We start from the raw sequence: 19,772 nt of genomic DNA on the forward strand, positions 1-19,772 counted from the left end.
GGTATATTACACTGTATTATTATTTTTATTATTACCATTATCATTATCATTATCATCCTAGGACATCACATTTTGGGGTATTTAGACCAAAATACTAAATTTTGCTCTACAAGGGCCTGATATCCACTTACGAGGACATTATACTGCTACTGTTCTATCAAAATTTTAAATGAATATCCTCATTTGTGGCTCTTATTTTTTTTAAAAACAAAAATCAGGTAAAAAAAAAAAATCTGGTAATTCTTTGTTTTTACATTCATCGGGCCCCAATATGCCCAAACATCAAATAGAAATTAAAAATGCATGCTGTGGAAGAGTTCAGGTCCTAGGAGGTTAATATTATTATTATTCACGTGGAAAATATTCAAGAAATTTGGCAGTCTTCTCAGGAGTGGACAACCCAGCCAGTTTCCCCCAAGGTGAATGAAAGGAAAGGGAACTGCAAGGAAACCACGATATACACCTCTGACTTCACAGGCCTCAGTTAGCATGTTAAATAATAAAGGTCATGACAGTACAGTTAAGAAAAGGACTGAACAGGTATGGAAGTGCTACCAGGAAAAAGTCTCTTATGTCTCTCTAAAAAAAAGAACATGGCAGCACAGCTTAGATTTGCAAAGATGCATCTGAAAAATTCACAGGATCTCTGGAATAATGTTACACAAGCCAAAGTGGAGATGTGTGGCCAAAATAGACAGCACGTTGTTTGGAAAAACAAACACAGCATATAGCACAAATCGCATACCAGCTGTGAGCACAGTGGTGGAGGGGTGATGATTTTGGCTTGTTTTGCAGCTGCGGTCGACCATGCACTCCTTTGTATACCAAAGAATCCTTGAGCTAAATGTGAGCCTGTCTGCCTGAGAGTGCAAGGTTGGCTAAAACTGCTTCTTATGGCAGGACAATGATCCCAAACACAGCAGCAAATCTAAAACCGAATGACTGAAAAAGTGTATCGAATGAGTTTAGTTTTAATCTTAATTAATACCATTGCCATTATGGCTTCTCGTGTTTGTAAATAAGTAGATCGATCCTGTTTGGGTTTTTTTTTAGCATTAGCAAAGTTTTTTTTTTATTACTCTGAGTCAGAGGAACATAAAATAGGATAAGGTGCACAACAAATGCCTCTGCACTGAGTTTGTTGACATTATTTTGCAACCACCAACTGTCAAAAAAACATGCCAGCATTGATGCTAAAAAGTGATACGCTTCAAGGCATTTATGATGGGCAATTATGAACAGTTTCTGCACTGGGACTGTAAATCCTGCCACATTTAATAACGCCAGTGTAGTTTTGCTTGAATTGAGTTTCTATGTCTCATCAACAGTAGACGAGCGAGACATATGAGCTGCATGATTAAATTATATAAAAGATTACACCACAATATTTCTATTACTTGCTGTATGCCACAAAATTATGCACTCAAAATCAATAATTTAAAAAAAAATGCTCATAGAGGAAGTCATACCTTCTGTTTTCAGAGATCAGAGTTGTACCTGCTGCACATTGATATACCGTACTGATATTTCTCAGCTAATGTGAGAACCACCACATGTTATAAAATATAGTAAAAATTCACGTTTTATATTCACTCACTGACCATTTTGTTAAATACAGCACCACCACTGGCCTGAACTGTTAATGCAAGGTAGGATGGATCCATGATTTGATTTCTCGAGGCAGAAATTGAGACTAATCACTTGTTTTGGGTGATCCTGTGTGACTTTGCCTTTGTTTCCTATTCTTAGCTGACAGGAGTGACACCGGTGTGGTCTTCTGGTGTAGCTCACATCTTTTTCAAGGTTCCACATGTTGTGCATTCACAGATGCTTATCTGCATACCTTGGTTGTAATGAGTGGTCATTTGAGTTAATGTTGCCTTCTTATAAGCTCACGTGATTGGCTGATTAGATATCTGCCATTATAAGAATGAAGTATGAATAAATAAGACTGAAGCTTCTCACACTTGGAATGGGCAATGCCTCTACCTGTCCTACACAGGGAAGACAAAGTTTAGCTGCACCTAGATAATAAATAGATACAATCTAAAACAAAAGGAAGGTTCAGTGAGAAATACAACTGGAATCTAGGTCAAACCACTTTTATTTTCCAGAGTATGATAGGCTTGTTTAAAGTCTCGTCTGAGTACGTGTGGAGAAAACAGGCTGAACGTACTTTTTCTGTGGAAGCACACGCAGACTGGTGGAGACATCCAGAACAAATGAGTCAACAGGCTCCTGACCACAGAGGCTAAAAGTGAACTGCTGAGCTACAAACATTAAAGTAGGCTGGTTCTGTTGTGAAACAGCACTTCAGAGTTCTCACATTGTTTTGCAGATGGAGTGAACTGTAAAAAAAGAAAAAGAAAAAGAAAGAAATCCAAAATTGGAGAAAGCTTTAAAGAATCCAAGAACTGCAGGCCTAAGTATTGTTTATTCACAGGGATAGGCTGTATAATGTGTCACATTGTTACTCACAGACAGCAATAACGCATGAATGTGTTTGAAGTTAGGTAAAGTAATACTAAGCCCTTTTGTTCACAAAGTACACCACAGCACACATTAGGCCTGTTGATGAGAAAACATGGCAACGTGATCAGAAATTCCTGTAAGAGGAACAAAAATGCTGCACAGTAATTCTATACGTGAAAAGTGAGCGCGAGAGCCCTCGGTGCGCCTGCTCGCTGCTGAAGTCAAAGTAAACTTTATTGTCATCTCCGCTACATACAGTCCAGTATATAGAGAGACGAGACGACGAGGCTCCAGTTACAGCAGTGCAAGTAAACAAACAATATATATAAGAAGAGTAAGCAAATAAATATACACTTTAGGACTCGGGGTAAAGGGATCAATAACAATTTAAAATTTATAATTTACAGTTTGATGATTTGAAGTCTCACACACAACCCGTCGAAAGGGGAGGAGAGTCCTGCTGCTTCCAAGTAGACCACATTTCATTCATAATGTTGTAAATCCAAGCCCATTATGTATTCATGATTTGAATCCTGGATTGTGTGAAATCCTCGAAATAAACCCTAGACAAAGTGAACTAAGTTGTAGGTTTATTAGGTTATGTTGTGGTGATCCCTGAGTTGGGGGGTGGGTGTTCATACTGGAGTGTAAAATTAAAACCAATGGAAGATGGACAAGAAAAGTTCAAAGCCATCATGTCTTCAGTTTAGAAAAAAGAGAAAAGAAGAGGAGGAGAAACGAGCAAAAGATACAGGCGAGCAGATGTGTCATTGGATAATGGCAGGTCATCCTGAAACAATCAGAATCAGAATACTTTATTAATCCCTAAGGAAATAATGTAGGTTACAGTTGCTCCAAGAAGAAATAGTAAAAATACTAACAGACTAAACTCCAAACAATACATTATGTTACAGATTTTAATATTAATTAGTCGTTGTCAATTGTTGATTTGTCCTGTTGTATGATAAATTATGATGGCTGTCTGGTGGCTGTGTGTGTGTTTTATGTTAATGTACAATCCTTCGCCCAGGGCGCCAAACAGGCTAGGACCGCCACTGGGTGTTAGTGTGCAGCAAAGGCTTGTATGTGACTAGCTTCAAGTGTTTATAGCTTCTTTCTCAGTTCAATAGTCCACCTGAGGTTAATTTCAAACAGAACAAATGCTGTTTTACATGCCTTCGTGCATTTATAGAGGTCAACATAAGTAACAGCTCTGTGACATCCCTCATTCTCACCTGTATTAGTTATGTACAGTATTGTGCAAAGGTTTTGGGCCACTGTCGCTTTATATTTTGCAAAGAAAATGGGAAAATAGCGCAGTGGTTTATCGAAACATGTGCCAGCATACATGGAAATAAGATACTATATGAAAAAAAAACGGGCCTTGAAACACAACATTTTGTATAATCACCTTTATTCTTCAGCACAGGCTGAACTGTCTTAGCCAAGCTTTCTTGTAATTTCTTTAATTAGCCTTCAGGAATAGTTCTGCAGGTTTCTTAAAGTACATTCAAAACTCTACTACGAATGTTGGATGCCTTTTGTTGTGTTATCTGTCCAGATGATCCCACACTGCTTCAATAATGTTGAGGTCCAGGCTCTGGGGAGGCCAATCCATGACTGGCACTGTTAAAGTTTCTCTATCCCGGTATGCTTTTACTGCATTGGCAGTGTGTTTGGGATCATTGTCATGGTGAAAAAATGACCTTGTTGCCATTCAGATGCTTCCCAGCTGGTACTACCTGGTAGATCAAAATCTGATGACATAGAGCAAAGGGCCCAGGTCAGCCCAAAACCATGATAGAGCCTCCTCTGTGTTTTACAGATGATTGTAGAGTCTTACAGTTTACCTCTCTTCAGTTTAGATCTCTTCAATACGTGTTGATGACGGTTTGATCCAAAAATGTTAAATGTCAAGTTTAATCACTTCATAAGACCTTTTGCCTCTGGTTTGCAGTCTAGTTCTTGTGTAATTTGGCACACCTTTCTCACTGTTTCACTTCCTTAAGAATGGCTTTTTGACAGGACACCAAACTGAGATATGCCAAGTTTGCAGCTAATAGCTCTTAAGCAGTCACATTGTCAAACTATGTTATGTTTAGAATTTTTCATACATTCAACTCAATACATCGGGAATAGACACCTGAGACAAAGTGTCAAAAGATACCAATTAAAAGTTGCCATTTTTTGTGCTTTAACAATCTCCTTATAACCATAAAGCCCAGAGGAGGACTGCTCGAGAGGACTCTTTAAAAAATGACATTAAGAAATAAAGAGTTAAAATAAAATAAATTAACGAACGTCTGGCTCCTTGGAAGCAAATTAAAAGCAAATGATGCGTGGCTCCAGACTGTTGCACAGTACCTTAGATAGGAGGGTTAGATTTGTGTCACCGTCAGTTGGTCAACGCCACCTTTTCTGGGAAGACGAGCTTATATCTAATTTCTGCTTGTGACTCACATTGTCAGAGGCTTAGTCTCTTTTATGTGTGTGAGCAGGTCAGCTGATAAAGTTTGGCTTTGAAATGATCTCATATCAAGCAAAATTAAAGAGAAGAGGCGTTCCTTCAAAATAATAGCATTTGTGGAAGAGGGAAGTTTCTGCTGTTTTCTTGTTCTTTATGTATTTATTTACATAAATGTAATGTGATTTAATGTATAAATTAATGACATTTGCATAACATTACATTTTTATTTAATTTAGGTTTTAATATATTGACTTGTGTGTGCTCAAATGGATTATTACATCGATATAAATGAGGAAAAAGCGGTTCTTTCCTTTTGAAAAGGTAGCACAGTTTGAGGTTTTTTTTAAAAAACAAAAAAAACGTTTCTTATTTCTCCATTTCATCAACTAACAACTGCAGCTATGGATCACCACCAAAACGTGGTAACTAAAGGCTTTTATTCTGGCTCAAAGGGAGCGGAAATCATATTAGTTTGTCTCTTCAAACTTGGCGGTCGGTGGGCGTTACTAAAGGCTCAGAAGTCCATCAACTAGACCACATTACACCATTTTGCTGTTTGCCAACCCTATACAGAAGAAGAAGAAGAACTAGACCATATAAACGTCGGCAGGAGGTGAGAGAAGAAAACGTGACAGCATGCCGGTAAACAAGCAGTCGGGCAGCAGGATGAGAGTGACAGAAGTGGAGGAGTTTGTGAGAAATCCACCGCCAGGTTTCTCTGTGGAGACTCTCGGATCGGGTTACCGAGTCCGCTGCAACGAGGAGAAGAGCCTGGTGCTCATCGACGACTTCCAGTCCTGCGGGAAGAAGATCGTTTTCCACAACTCGCTGGGAAGGTGAGAAAAGACAGAAATGCACACCCAAATGTATATTCATTTATTTATGCGTTCATATGCACAAGCAATGAATATGAAACTCTTTCTGTTTTGCTTTTGGCCACAGAAAAGTGAAAATGCACAACTTGTGGGAATACAGCAGCACGAGGAAGAGTCTGCTGTCCAAGGAGATCTATCTGCTGATTTCAGCCTGCGAAGAACAATCCTCAGTGAGCAACAAAAAGGCAGCCAGAGAACTCAGCGGTAAGTGTTTCCCTACACACAAGCTGTCATCTAACAGTAATTACACACAGTACAAAGAGCTGACAGTGGTGAAAACAACTCCGTATGTTACAGCTGTGGGCTGCTCGCTGGCACAGCTGACTCATGCAGGCCTCCAGATTTGGGTGGAGTTCACATTACAGTGAAAGCTTGCTTCTTACACCATGTTTCTGCGCAAACTCTCTCCTTTTCTGACTTTTTTACTCTTTCCTCATGAACTTTCAGTGGTGAAGCAGTATGTGGTGTGCATCGATGGCAACGAGCCGTTCACCAAGTGGCAGCTGGAGAGAGGCATGGATGGGACCATCTCTTCTGTTACTGGAGAAAGCTACAGAGTGGATGTGAGCAGGACTTCATGGTGCTTCTGTTGCACGAGCCTCTTTTATTCAGAATCACTATATGTTACCTTTCCCTTCATTTCAGATTGACCTGACTGAAGAAATGGAGAGCTGGGCAGCAAAAAACCTCATATCTGACGACCTCATGAAGGTCAAGCCTGTGTGGAGAGACGCCTCCTTCACCCTCAAATATTATTCTGATGCTCTGTTTGACTTTCCACACTGGCTTGGCTTCAGCAAAAGAACATTTAAGGTGCGTCTCTAATTGTTCTTATCAGATCTTAAACTAAATCCATGTTTTTGAGTCTCTTTAGGTTTTTGTCTAACTTTGCTTTTCTTGCATCTGTTCTTATTACAGTTGAGAATGACATGAGCCAGCTGAGGATGAAGAACGATACGAAGTTGAGTTTAACTGTTCACTTTAACCGGAGCTTGTTTTTGCATCTTCAGTAAAATAGATGAATGGTCGAAATATCATCCTGCCAGACCGACGGCTTTCCTACCTCTAGATTTTTTAGGATCTGAGTCCAGATTTTCTGTCTGTTCAGTGGGTGGAAACTACTGACAAGGACTGAAAAAGACTTTCTGAATGTCATAAAGATTGTTTTAACACAATATGTGTATAAAACTTCTTTTGTGTGCCTGTAAATATTAATTTTTTACACGATTTTTAACTACTGTATGTACTGGAAGAAGGGTTTAAAGTAGTCAAATCTGTGCTGCTGCAAAATGAAATGCTCGTACTTTTGCACTAAAAAAAGATATTTGTTCATGACAATTGCTTGTTTGTTTTTCTTTAAAAAAGCAATAAATGCTTTAATAGCAAAAAATCTCGTATTTCAGTGCATAATGAAGAATTCCCTTTGGGTCTGTATTTTATGGTTCGGGTCTATGAACAATGATATTCCAGGTAATGGTGTGCTTCTTGTGACAATGGGACCCAAACGAAATGTAGTTGTATTTTACATTTTTTTGGCAGAGAGTTGACGTAAACAGGAATGTGTTTGATGTGTTATTTTAATGTTGTAAGACTCAGAGTTATTGCTTTGTCTCTAAAGCTCTCTGGCGACAGTCAGTTGCTTTTTCCACTGCAAAAGTAGCATTTTGATCTCTAAAAACACAAATTCTCTCTCTAGCGGGAAAGCATTTTCTAATCACCCCCTCTAATATCAGTACAACATGTCTAAAAAAATTTAGACTGCATCTATTTTGACCTGACTCCAACGCGATCGTAAGTGTTGCAGCTTTACATTAGTAAATTCTTCCGACATCCACCTGAACTTATTGTTCTGCCATGTTGGACCTGCGATATCAACATTATAGGAGGGGCTCAGGTTTTTGCTGAAGACTGTAAAAAAGTTGTACAACTAATTTCACCTAAAGCATGATAAGGTAGCAACAGGATGAGTGAGAGGTCCAGGTCAGAGGGGCTAGTTTGTGAAAGTGAGGCCCAGGAGGCACCGATCAGCTACAGCAGCTTATGAAACAAAGCTACGATTAAGGCTTCAATTGATCTCCACCCATCATTCCTGAATAGGGGAAAACTACCCTTAGAGATAAAACTCTTTGTATCAGGTTGTAAACATGTGCGATAAGGTTGTTTAGTTCAATGCAATTTTAATTATGTCACTAAATCACAACAACAGTCGTAGATATATTGGTTTACATATTGCCAGATTAAAGATGTAGATCTAAACAATGTGGTGACCCCTGGTAAATAAAGGAGCAGCCAAAAATAGACAATTGAGGCTTTTGAGATGGGAGCCTATGGGTATTGACTCCACTCCAGGAACTACAGGTTTTTGCACTTCTTTGCTGGCTTTGCTTTTCAGCAACAGATTGTAGTAACATAGTTGTCTTGTCTATCGTTTTGAAATAACTTCTCTAACCTTTTTACATATGAATATATTGTGTGTCCACACACCTTTGGACATATAATGTAAGCACCACTAAATTCAGAAGCAGGTGTGATTTTGTTCTTCTCAGAAACATACTATGATCTACAAGCAGAGAGCAAACGCTGCTCTCATCTGTTTGCCTTTACATCATAAATTTAATTCTCTGTGTGGGTGTGCAATGTTTACACTGTCCTTTACATTCATTTATGAATCAGACATGACATTAATACTAAGAAAGTGTGATAAGCATCCATGCAAATGCGACCAGAACAAGCGTAAACACAAGCTGTTATTAGCACATTTTGAGGTCACCTGCGACAAGAGCCTAGGAAACAATCACAGATCATTTACAGACAGCAGAGCTGAAATGGCTGTGACAGCAACAAAGCACGCAGATTTCTGAGTGCCTGAAACTTTTTAAGTGTTTGAGGAACAAAGATGAGAAGGAAAGTCAGGAAATGCTGACAACACTCTCTTAATACAGTGCAGTAAACAATAAAGCACGTTTGACAAAGTCGGTCTCGTGTAATAAACACATACTTCACAAGACGCGTTATTTATGTTTTTTGTCTTATAGTTTCCTTCAGTACACTCATTTATTTATTTATTTTAAATAAAACAAAAACAAAAAGACAGCAGGGATATTATACCATCAGAGATGAGCATATCTCTGTATGGTTGACGCTGTACTTCAGAGAATTTCACAAACCTTTTTCCGTGTTTGCCTTTGCTACTCAGAGACACACAGGAACCGTGGGAACAGAGCAGGAAATGGCATTCAGTAAAAGGACGGCCAAGGAGGAACGGTGACTGGCAGTAGTTGGAAAATGATTAATGATGGAAGTGTGTAAAAGTATGAATTTAGCTAAAGTAGTGCAAATGTTGTTCGCTTATCCCCAACAATACGTGCACTGTAGCCTGTGATATGTACTCAAACCAATTGGTCACCAGGTCACTTGATCCATAGCCTTTAAAAAGAGGTTATGAAGGGAGTAGCACCATTTAGGGGTCTTATCAGTGATTATTTAGATGCAATTAGTTGCAATCATTTAACAAAATATACATTTCTTGCTTGTGAAACATGAGATCTGTTGGCTTTTCTGTCTACATGATAGAAAATGTTCGGGCAAATGAAATAAAGTGTAGATGACAGGCTGATTTTTTCCCCTATTTTTTGTCTTTTCATTCAAGATTGAGCCATTATCCATCCATTCCCTCTATTTATCCTCATTAGGCTTGCAGGGGACGGGGCTGGAGCCTATCCCCAGCTACTACAGGGCAATACTGGACAGGTGTTACTCTCATGTCTGCCTCTGTGACGCAGAAAGCAGACATGAGCCATTAGGTGAGTTAGAAATATTAGAGATAACTTTGTGTCTGCTGCAGTGTACCTGTGAAAACTCATGTAATGGATGATGTGTGGAACATCAGGTATTATTGTCATACTGTAACTATTCACTGTTCGTTACAGATGAATTTGATAACTATGCCTGCTGTCTCAGAGACTTCACATTTTCTGCATGATGATGGAGAGTCCTTATTTCTTCTACCAGCACTGTATGTGTTTATTTTTTGCTTTTATGAAGAATTATAACATTTTTGTGTGTTTCTTGTCTCTGATCATATATTTTTACTTTGATTTTGGTGTTTCTTTTTCCATTTCCTCTTTTATTAGATTTCATTTATAAATGGTAAATGGCCTGCATTTGTATAGCACTTTTCTAGTCCATAGGACCCCAAAGCGCTTTACACTACATTCAGTCATTCACCCATTCACACACACATTCACACACTGGCGATGGCAAGCTACATTGTAGCCACAGCTGCCCTGGGGCGCACTGACATAAGTGTATAAGCCTCTGGAGTGTTAAAGTCTCTCCTACAGAACAACATTTGATCATTTAATGCACTGAACTAACTGAGCTCTCACTTTGCTGGGTAAATGTTTTGTCTACAGAATGCAATGGAAAACATAAAAAATAATGAAAACCTATTTCCAAAACACTGCTGTCAGATATTCTGATTTTTTTTAATGAACAGTTTAATACAAATAATCAGTTAACAGCAATAAAAAGAGATGAACCAATGTCTGCTTCCTTTCAAACAGAGACAAAAAAATCACTTGCCAAAATTGCTTTAAACTCCTGAATTTATCAAGATCAAGTGAGTGCTTTGATCCAGTCTGCCTCACACTGTCCCCCAGTGGGTGCATTTGACCCCAGCAGTGAGAGCCCGCTCAGAGTTCGCCTCCCCACCTTACCAGGTAAATCAAAATCGATATTGGCAGCATAGCGGTGAGGTGGTTAGCACTGTGACTCTCTCAATGCATGTTAGCGTAACTAGTTATTTCTAAAGTGGCTCAAGTTTGAACAGAGACTGGAGCCTGTGCAGGAATGGCAAAACATGAGCGATATGTGATTTGTAAATGTGATCTGAAGTTAAATAAAGCAACAATATAACAGCAGTTCTAAGGGACTGTTTGAGATATAATGTGTCACATAGGACCCTTCAGAATGACATGCAGCAAGTTTGAAGCAGAAATAGTATTTCATTAACAAGATATAGGCCACAATCACTTTTTGGCAGGCTGAAAATGGCTTATTATCAATGTTAATGTTCCTTTACAGGTTATCCAGCAGTTCTAAGGGACTGTTTGAGATGTAATATTTGACATATGACCCTTCTAAATGACATCCGCCAAGTTTGAAGCAGAAATATTGTTTCAGTGACAAGTTATAGGCCACAATCACTTTTTGGCAGCTTGAAAATGGCATATTATCAGTTTTATTGTTCCTGTACAAGTTATTCAGCAGTTCTTGGAGAGTGTTTGGGATATAATATATCACATGTAACCCTTCTGGAATATATCCAACAAGTTTGAAGCCGAAATATTGTTTCAGTGACAAGTTATAGGCCACAATCACTTTTTGGTAGCGCTAAAATGCCATGTTCTCAGTCGTTATTCTGAACAAACAAGAAAGAGTCATGGTGATACTGGCACAATAGGTCTTTATTGTTTTAACTACTATTCGACAGTCTTATAACAAATATGAACAACGAGAGTAGACATACTAAACCTGTGGGCATTAATTATTCCATCGTGATGCGTGTAGTCATTCGTGACTGCGCTACACACTGAAAGCAACCTTCTGATAAGCGTCATAATTCGGTTACAAGAAACGTTAAAGCTCCATAAATGCATACCTTTGCCTAATAACAAAGGCATAAATGTGTTTGGGGTTTTTTCCCCCCACGTTATATCAGTTGCACGAAAGTAGCTGGCAACGCAAGTAATCCGGGCGCTTTAAGCTTTAAGCAGCTGCGCGCGCTCCCGCGGACGGCAATCAGTTTCTAGCAGACAATCACTTTTTGGCACAACACCTGCAATAAGTCGGACTCGTTCCCGGTGGGTGATGGGCTCCGCCAGGGCTGCCCTTTGTCTCCGGTTCTGTTCATAATTTTTATGGACAGGATTTCTAGGCGCAGCCAAGTGGCGGAGGGCTTTCGCTTTGGTGGCCTCAGAATCTCATCTCTGATTTTTGTAGATGATGTGGTTCTGTTGGCTTCATCGGGTGAGGGCCTCCAGCTCGCACTGGAGCGGTTCGCAGCTGAGTGTGAAGCAGCGGGAATGAGGATCAGCACCTCCAAATCTGAGGCCATGGTTCTCAGCCGGAAAAGGGTGGAGTGCCCACTCCGGGTCGGGGATGAGTTCCTGCCCCAAGTGGAGGAGTTCAAGTATCTCGGGGTCTTGTTCGCGAGTGATGGGAGAAGGGAGCCGGAGATCGACAGACCGATTGGGGCTGCAGCTGCAGTAATGCGGACGCTGCACCGGTCCGTCGTGGTGAAGAGGGAGCTGAGTGTAAAAGCGAAGCTCTCAATTTACCGGTCGATCTACGTCCCTACCCTCACCTATGGCCACGAGCTGTGGGTAGTGACCGAAAGAACGAGATCGCGGATACAAGCGGCAGAAATGAGCTTCCTCCGAAGGGTGGCTGGCCTCTCCCTTAGAGATAGGGTGAGAAGTTCGGCCATCCGGGAGGTGCTCAGAGTAGAGCAGCTGCTGCTCCACATCGAAAGGAGCCAGCTGAGGTGGTTCGGGCACCTGACAAGGATGCCCCCTGGGCGCCTCCTGGGTGAGGTGTTCCAGGCATGTCCCACCGGGAGGAGGCCCCGGGGCAGACCCAGGACACGCTGGAGAGATTATATCTCTCGGCTGGCCTGGGAACGCCTTGGTATTCCCCCGGATAAGCTGGAGGAGGTGGCTGGGGAGAGGGAGGTCTGGGCCTCTTTGCTTAGGCTGCCGCCCCCGCGACCCGGCCCCGGACAAAGTGGATGAGGATGGATGGATGGATTATGCAAAATCTTCCTTCTTCTTCAATCTTTCCTTCTGAGAAGCTGGAATCGGCCGCTGGCGTCTTTGAACAGGATGAGTTAAAAGGTTGAATCACCTGATCAAGCAGCTATGGATCACCTCCATAGCGCGGTAACTAAAGGCTTTTATTTTGGCTCAAAGGGAACGGAAATCATATCAGTTCATCTCTTTAGACTTGGTGGTCGGTGGGCGTTACTAAAGGCTCAGAAGTCCATCAACTAGACCACATTACACCATTTTGCTGTTTGCCAACCCTATACAGAAGAAGAACTAGACCACATAAACGTCGGCAGGAGGTGAGAGAAGAAAACGTGACAGCATGCCGGTAAACAAGCAGTCGGGCAGCAGGATGAGAGTGACAGAAGTGGAGGAGTTTGTGAGAAATCCACCGCCAGGTTTCTCTGTGGAGACTCTCGGATCGGGTTACCGAGTTCGCTGCAACGAGGAGAAGAGCCTGGTGCTCATCGACGACTTCCAGTCCTGCGGGAAGAAGTTTGTTTTCCACAACTCGCTGGGAAGGTGAGAAAAGACAGAAATGCACACCCAAATGTATATTCATTTATTTATGCGTTCATATGCACAAGCAATGAATATGAAACTCTTTCTGTTTTGCTTTTGGCCACAGAAAAGTGAAAATGCACAACTTGTGGGAATACAGCAGCACGAGGAAGAGTCTGCTGTCCAAGGAGATCTATCTGCTGATTTCAGCCTGCGAAGAACAATCCTCAGTGAGCAACAAAAAGGCAGCCAGAGGACTCAGCGGTAAGTGTTTCCCTACACACAAGCTGTCATCTAACAGTAATTACACACAGTACAAAGAGCTGACAGTGGTGAAAACAACTCCGTATGTTACAGCTGTGGGCTGCTCGCTGGCACAGCTGACTCATGCAGGCCTCCAGATTTGGGTGGAGTTCACATTACAGTGAAAGCTTGCTTCTTACACCATGTTTCTGCGCAAACTCTCTCCTTTTCTGACTTTTTTACTCTTTCCTCATGAACTTTCAGTGGTGAAGCAGTATGTGGTGTGCATCGATGGCAACGAGCCGTTCACCAAGTGGCAGCTGGAGAGAGGCATGGATGGGACCATCTCTTCTGTTGCTGGAGAAAGCTACAGAGTGGATGTGAGCAGGACTTCATGGTGCTTCTGTTGCACGAGCCTCTTTTATTCAGAATCACTATATGTTACCTTTCCCTTCATTTCAGATTGACCTGACTGAAGAAATGGAGAGCTGGGCAGCAAAAAACCTCATATCTGACGACCTCATGAAGGTCAAGCCCGTGTGGAGAGACGCCTCCTTCACCCTCAAATATTATTCTGATGCTCTGTTTGACTTTCCACACTGGCTTGGCTTCAGCAAAAGAATATTTAAGGTGTGTCTCTAATTGTTCTTATCAGATCTTAAACTAAATCCATGTTTTTGAGTCTCTTTAGGTTTTTGTCTAACTTTGCTTTTCTTGCATCTGTTCTTATTACAGTTGAGAATGACATGAGCCAGCTGAGGATGAAGAACGATGCAAACTTGAGTTTAACTGTTCACTTTAACTGGAGCTTGTTTTTGCATCTTCAGTAAAATAGATGAATGGTTGAAATATCATCCTGCCAGACTGACGCCTTTCCTCTGGAGATTTTAGGATCTGAGTCCAGAATTTCTGTCTGTTCAGTGGGTGGAAACTACTGACAAGGACTGAAAAAGACTTTCTGAATGTCATAAAGGTCGTTTTGTGTGTGCAAATATTTGTTTTTACATGATTTTTAATTGTTGTTTTGTTTGAGAGGTTTTATAGTGATCAAATTTGTGCTGCTGCACAATAAAATGTTTACAGATTTTGTAATGTCAAATCAATATTTGTTTGTGAGAATTATTTTATTATTTTTCAAAAAAAATGCAATGAATCTATTAAACAGTGTTTTTTAATGCAACAGAGATCCAGGAGCTAAATTATTCATGTGGAAAGGTTACATGACACAAACTCATTTAAGGGATAAGCAGAAGAGCAGTTGCAGCGTTAGTGATGGTTTCCACATATTCTTTATAGTCGCTGCCGTAGAAGCGCACCAGCAGGTAGTTGGCAATGCCAATGACACACATCAGGGAAAGGAAGGTGATGACCCGTTTTCCAAACAGGTAACCTGGGGTGCTGTACAGATGTGAAAAATTAATGCGATACTGCTTCTAAACACATAGAATACATGCTACTGGGTCTGTAGGAATTTACCTTTGAGAGGTTTGTCCCAAGTATCCAACAAAGTACTTCTGCCTGACGACGAGATAGATGATCCCAGCGAAAGCAGCGGGAGCTTCAAACAGAGGACAGAAAAAGATTCTGTATCTGGTTTCATAATACGCTGTGGGTCTTATATGGTTTAGGTCTTTTTCCACTTAGTCAATCTCGACTCTGTGGCACAAACAGTAATATTTCAGCTAATAGTGTGCTTCATTCTTGTGACATCTGCACCCAAACAGAGCGTAGGCCCATTTTGCATTTTACTGGAGAGAGCTCATAAGTACAAAACACCCTGACCAACTCACACTGCACGCACTGTTTTCGAGGAAAAATCCAGTTATCCAATCCTATACTATTGAATGTTGCGGATCGCCCCGTGCGAGGGGCTGCATGGCGCTAATGCGTTAACGATCGTGCTAACGCGTTGACGTTGTGCAGCGCTTGCACAGGGCGATCCGCAGTAACTCGCTAACGGAGATTTCCCGTGTTAATGCGGTTATGGCGTTAACGTCATTTTAACGAGATTAATGCTGACAGCACTAATGATAAGGTATTTTAGGTAAGGTCAGGCAATACAGAGAAACAGGCCAACAAGTAAAGAGAAAAGTTTAGTGGTCAGACGAGAGATAAAATAAGCTATTTGCTCGCAATGGCAAAAGGTCAAACATGGTGGTGGTAGCATCACGCTCTGAGGGTGTTTTGCCTCCAGCAGTACTGGTATATTTCACAAAGTGGATGGAATAATGAAAAAGAAGGATTACATCCAAATTCTTGAACGTCATCTTAAATCAGCAGCAAGACGGTTAAAACTTGTTGAAACACAGTTGTTGAAAAACTGTTAGGTGTTTGAACAGGACAACGATAACAAACACACATCGAAACTGATTTCGATGTGTGTTTGCTAAATGGCTAACATTGAACAGGCTAACAGCCCTGACCTCAACCCTATACCCTAAGCCAGGACGGTGCCAGGAAATCAGCCAATTTAAATGCAATCTACCAATCCTTCCAACAAGACTTGTCAAATATCCAACCAGAGTTATTCCAGAAGGTTCTTGATGGCTACCAAAAGCATCTGGTTGAGGTCCAAATTACTAACATTAACATTTAGTTAAATTTTAGTGGGGTATATATTGGAGCTTGTATCTAAACTTTTGACCATGTGTGGATTACAAAGAATCCAAAATAAATTCAAACAAATCACTACACACAGAAAAAAAGAACAATTGAAAGAAATCATTAAAAGCTCCAAATTAGCATGACATTCATTCCCATGATGAGTTGATGTAAACTCTGGACCACAACTCTGGCTTGAACCACAGGTTGGTATTTTAAGCTCCCAGTCTGCTGACATGGGAATATATGGAGTCCATATATTCCCATGTCAGCAGACTGGACTCCATATTATGGAGACTAACTTGCTGTTGGATCCAGCCTCAAGTAGCCACTAGAGGAACTGCATTTTATGTCAGCACTTGTGCTTGCGCTTTATTTTATTTTATCGGTTTGGCCTAAAGCTTATCCTTAAATTGTAGCAGCATGATCCACAGAAGGTTAATGTCAGTAAAGTCATGTGCAGATCTGACTTTCTACCTTTGAAAAACAGCAGCGTTACAGGCATATTGGATTGTGTTGTGTTGTATTGTACAAGGAGAGAACAAACACTTTTCTAAATGTTTGCTTTTGTTTCCTGTGTGGGTGTGCACTGTTTACAGCCTCCTTTACATTCATGAATGATTACCTTGACTGAGACACAGACCAGCACACCACATTACTGCCAAGAAAGTGGGGTAAGCATCCATGCAGTTGCGACTAGAGAAGAAGTTTAAACAAAAGCTGTTATTAGCACATTTCAAGGCAAGTGTGAAGAAACTATGAAGCAATGGCAGATTAGTTAAAGGCAGAAGAACTGGAACGCCTGAGTCCCAAAATCTAGCATTTTGTGAGGTTTTTGTTGTAATTGTTGTGGAAGACACTTTGAAATGATAGTTTCCAAATTACCAAGTACTTCACAAAGGTTGAAGCATAGTTTATTAAAAACAACAATTTGCTTTACTATTTTTCTGCTTCTTTGTAAAGGAATGAATTAGCATGTTGAAGATCAATCGAACAAACTTCTTGACATGTCATTGCAACTGTATAGATGGAACAGATATATGAGAGGTTGGCCTTAAATCAGGGGTGTCGAACTCCAGGCCTCGAGGTCCTGCAGGTTTTAGATCTCACCCTGGGTCAACACACCTGAATCAAGTGATCAGTTCATTACCAGGCCTCTGGAGAACTTCAGGACATGTTGAGGAGGTAATTTATCCATTTAAATCAGCTGTGTTGGATCAAGGAAACATCTAAAACCTGCAGGGCACCGGCCCTCGAGGCCTGGAGTTCAACACATCATTGTTATTTCACCATCAAGTATTCAAATAAGGTCAGCGCCAGCCAGCTCTTTCCCCAACCGGGGAGGGTTCAAGCAAATGAGGACTGCCTCTGGATAGAGTTAACATTTGGTGGATTATGAGGCCGAATGGAAAGCCTATTAGGAAACAAATGTGATATTGTTTCAGTTCGCTGGTATTGATGTTGCAATAGAGAACTAATTGTTGAAGAAAGAGCACTCACTTGGCACAAGACACTCGCTCAAAAGCTGATGTGCGGGTATTATGGTTCTTGCATTCCCTCTCCACCTTCTGTGCGAAAAAAGCTTAAAAACAGAGAGTCAAGATTAAGCATTTGTGATGTGAGCGATACATTTCCAGTCACTGGGTTAGAGTTTCTCACCATTCTGAAGCACGCTGACAAGAGTGACGATGACCAGGAGGTAGATGTTTTCCACCACTTTGTTGGAGTCCATGATTATCCTGTGAGCTTTAGGAGCAGGTGTTTGCTGGGCTGAAAGAGACAAAGATTGTCTTTCACATCCAAACAGGCGTATTTAAAGTCAGTAGCAAATCATAAACCTGATCTCTCCCTTCATGACATCACGTTGTCCCATCCCACATACACACTTGTTTGTGGCTTCCCCTTTATGTAAATGATGCTCTGGTTTAATACAGAGGGCTGCAAACAACTTTGCTGCTACTTCCTCTGTGTGCTTGTGTAAGACCGGATTTCATGTAAAGGCCTGGCTTGATGTTTTGCAAAATTATTTGCATCACTATTACGCTATGTGTCACCTCTCATTACTCCCAGTAATTATATACATGAGTAGTGTTATGAACAGACACTTAAAGTATTTCTGGCAATAAATAATCAAGACCATGTATGGAGAATGTGTCAACATATACAACACAGTGCAAAAGGTTTGATTTAACCCTCGTTTCTTTATATTTTGCCTCAAAAGAGACAGACTTTCTATATACATTTGTTGTTATTTATATTATTTTAAAATAGTATATTTTGGTACTTTGTCATTTGTTCCAGTTTCTTTAGTTAAATGTATGAAACATGTCAAAGATGACACAGTTTGGCATACATAACATTTTATTTTTGTACCAAGAAGGTGATTCCCAAGGAGCTGTTAGCTGAAAACTTAGCATTTTACAGCACAGTGTGCAAGTAGAGGACAAATTTACAACAGGTGAACAGTATGTGAAACTGTCAAAAAAAAGAAGAAAAATCCACCTGACACAGCACCGAGAGATGCATTTAGCCCTTCATGATCCATTCACGACCCATTGTCTTCAATGAAGTTTCATCAGAAATGGTTTCAGTGGAAGGGAGGCTGTCAAGACATGGCAATAACAACACACAAGAGCTTTGAATGTCCTTCGGGAAGACTTCTGAGTTATTCCTGAAGGCTACTTTACGAAAGTTTGTCGAAAAGAGTTCAGGATGTGTTGAAGAATAAAGTTTGTTGGAATTGTACAAACTCTTTTTTGCCTTATATATAGTAATTCCGAGTATGTTTGCAGATGTTTCAATTAATTGCCGACCTATTTTCTAGTTTCCTAGAAAAACGTCAATTACAGCATACTGTATAACACAACATCCATTTAAAATGAAGGTACCACCCCCAGAAACAATGTAATCATTTTTTATCCTACAAGAGTAAAAGTAGAGTAAAAATAGAGCTGGCTTATTCTTATTCTGATTTGACCCACTTACAGTCAAATAGCACCTGCGTGCGCCTTTCAAAGGAAATGCAACGTCCTCGCTGATTTTTTTAAATCTCTTTTCAAAACTTTATACTGAATGACTTTGATGCATTCTCGTATCGACTAAATCCAAATAAAGACGTCCTCCGCCCTACAAAACCCCAAACCCGAAGATATCCAGAGACTAATGTCGTTCTTAATTAAAAAATGTTTTTGCACACCTCTTCCTAACACCTACAGTGTAACACCGAACATGTTTATAATGCCTTTGGTTTACAAACACCAGTGAAGATGAGCTGGACTAAGGAGCTAGCTTAAAACATGCTGTTCGGTGTCAGCTGTCGGGGAACGAATCGCTAACGTTAAAGTTATTTTAGGAACGTCATGTCGCCAGGAACAAAAGTACCATTATCATCTCCTGATTCGTTTGCTATCCATTTGTCATATACATATGATGATGATTTTTGGCCGCAAATCCCATATGGTCTAGCGGTTAGGATTCCTGGTTTTCACCCAGGCGGCCCGGGTTCGACTCCCGGTATGGGAACGCCCTTTTTCCTCGAGTTTATTCTTTTTTTTTTTTTTTTTTTTTTTACATAAGCGTCACGTAAGCAGACGCAGGGTGCTTTATATAAAAACTTCACCCTACAAAACGACAGGACCACACACGCAGACAGCTTTCCTTTAATAAGTGCTTAATTTTAAATTTCCTCACCAATAAATGACACAACCAAAGGGTTGCCAATGCTAATGCTGTATCTTATTTAAAGCTTATCACCTGGCTGTGTAAAACATGCACCCAATAAACAGT

The 19,772-nt window shown here is 40.6% G+C and overlaps 3 protein-coding genes and 1 non-coding gene across 5 annotated transcripts; 3 read left to right on the forward strand and 1 right to left on the reverse strand.

Annotated features, from left to right (window-relative positions):
• The first annotated feature begins 5,437 nt into the window (after positions 1-5,437).
• LOC113031149 (mesenteric estrogen-dependent adipogenesis protein-like) lies at positions 5,438-7,152 on the forward strand. Its single transcript, XM_026183081.1, has 5 exons — positions 5,438-5,775; positions 5,882-6,018; positions 6,262-6,377; positions 6,460-6,627; positions 6,733-7,152. The coding sequence occupies exons 1-5, from the start codon at positions 5,576-5,578 to the stop codon at positions 6,745-6,747; spliced, it is 636 nt and encodes a 211-aa protein (XP_026038866.1). The 5' UTR covers positions 5,438-5,575; the 3' UTR covers positions 6,748-7,152.
• A 5,665-nt stretch (positions 7,153-12,817) lies between these two features.
• Positions 12,818-14,488, forward strand: LOC113031150 (mesenteric estrogen-dependent adipogenesis protein-like). The gene is made up of 5 exons (XM_026183082.1): positions 12,818-13,163; positions 13,270-13,406; positions 13,650-13,765; positions 13,848-14,015; positions 14,121-14,488. The coding sequence occupies exons 1-5, from the start codon at positions 12,964-12,966 to the stop codon at positions 14,133-14,135; spliced, it is 636 nt and encodes a 211-aa protein (XP_026038867.1). The 5' UTR covers positions 12,818-12,963; the 3' UTR covers positions 14,136-14,488.
• A 50-nt stretch (positions 14,489-14,538) lies between these two features.
• On the reverse strand, positions 14,539-18,661 carry alox5ap (arachidonate 5-lipoxygenase-activating protein). Of its 2 annotated transcripts, none has more exons than XM_026183083.1 (6): positions 18,489-18,661; positions 17,646-17,756; positions 17,487-17,568; positions 16,612-16,682; positions 14,862-14,943; positions 14,539-14,783 (listed from the first exon to the last, which is right to left on the reverse strand). In XM_026183083.1, exons 1-6 carry the CDS (start codon positions 18,529-18,531, stop codon positions 14,621-14,623), a joined length of 552 nt encoding a protein of 183 aa, XP_026038868.1. In that variant the 5' UTR covers positions 18,532-18,661; the 3' UTR covers positions 14,539-14,620. The 2 variants fall into 2 exon arrangements, with proteins under 2 accessions (XP_026038868.1, XP_026038869.1); XM_026183084.1 differs by lacking the exon at positions 18,489-18,661 and adding an exon at positions 17,825-17,847.
• A 775-nt stretch (positions 18,662-19,436) lies between these two features.
• On the forward strand, positions 19,437-19,508 carry trnae-uuc (transfer RNA glutamic acid (anticodon UUC)). Its single transcript has one exon. It is a non-coding gene; the product is annotated as a tRNA-Glu (tRNA).
• The last annotated feature ends 264 nt before the right edge of the window (positions 19,509-19,772 follow it).

The sequence above is a fragment of the Astatotilapia calliptera genome, chromosome 10 (genome assembly GCF_900246225.1).
Source record: "Astatotilapia calliptera chromosome 10, fAstCal1.2, whole genome shotgun sequence".
In the NCBI taxonomy this organism is placed as follows: Eukaryota; Metazoa; Chordata; class Actinopteri; order Cichliformes; family Cichlidae; genus Astatotilapia; species Astatotilapia calliptera.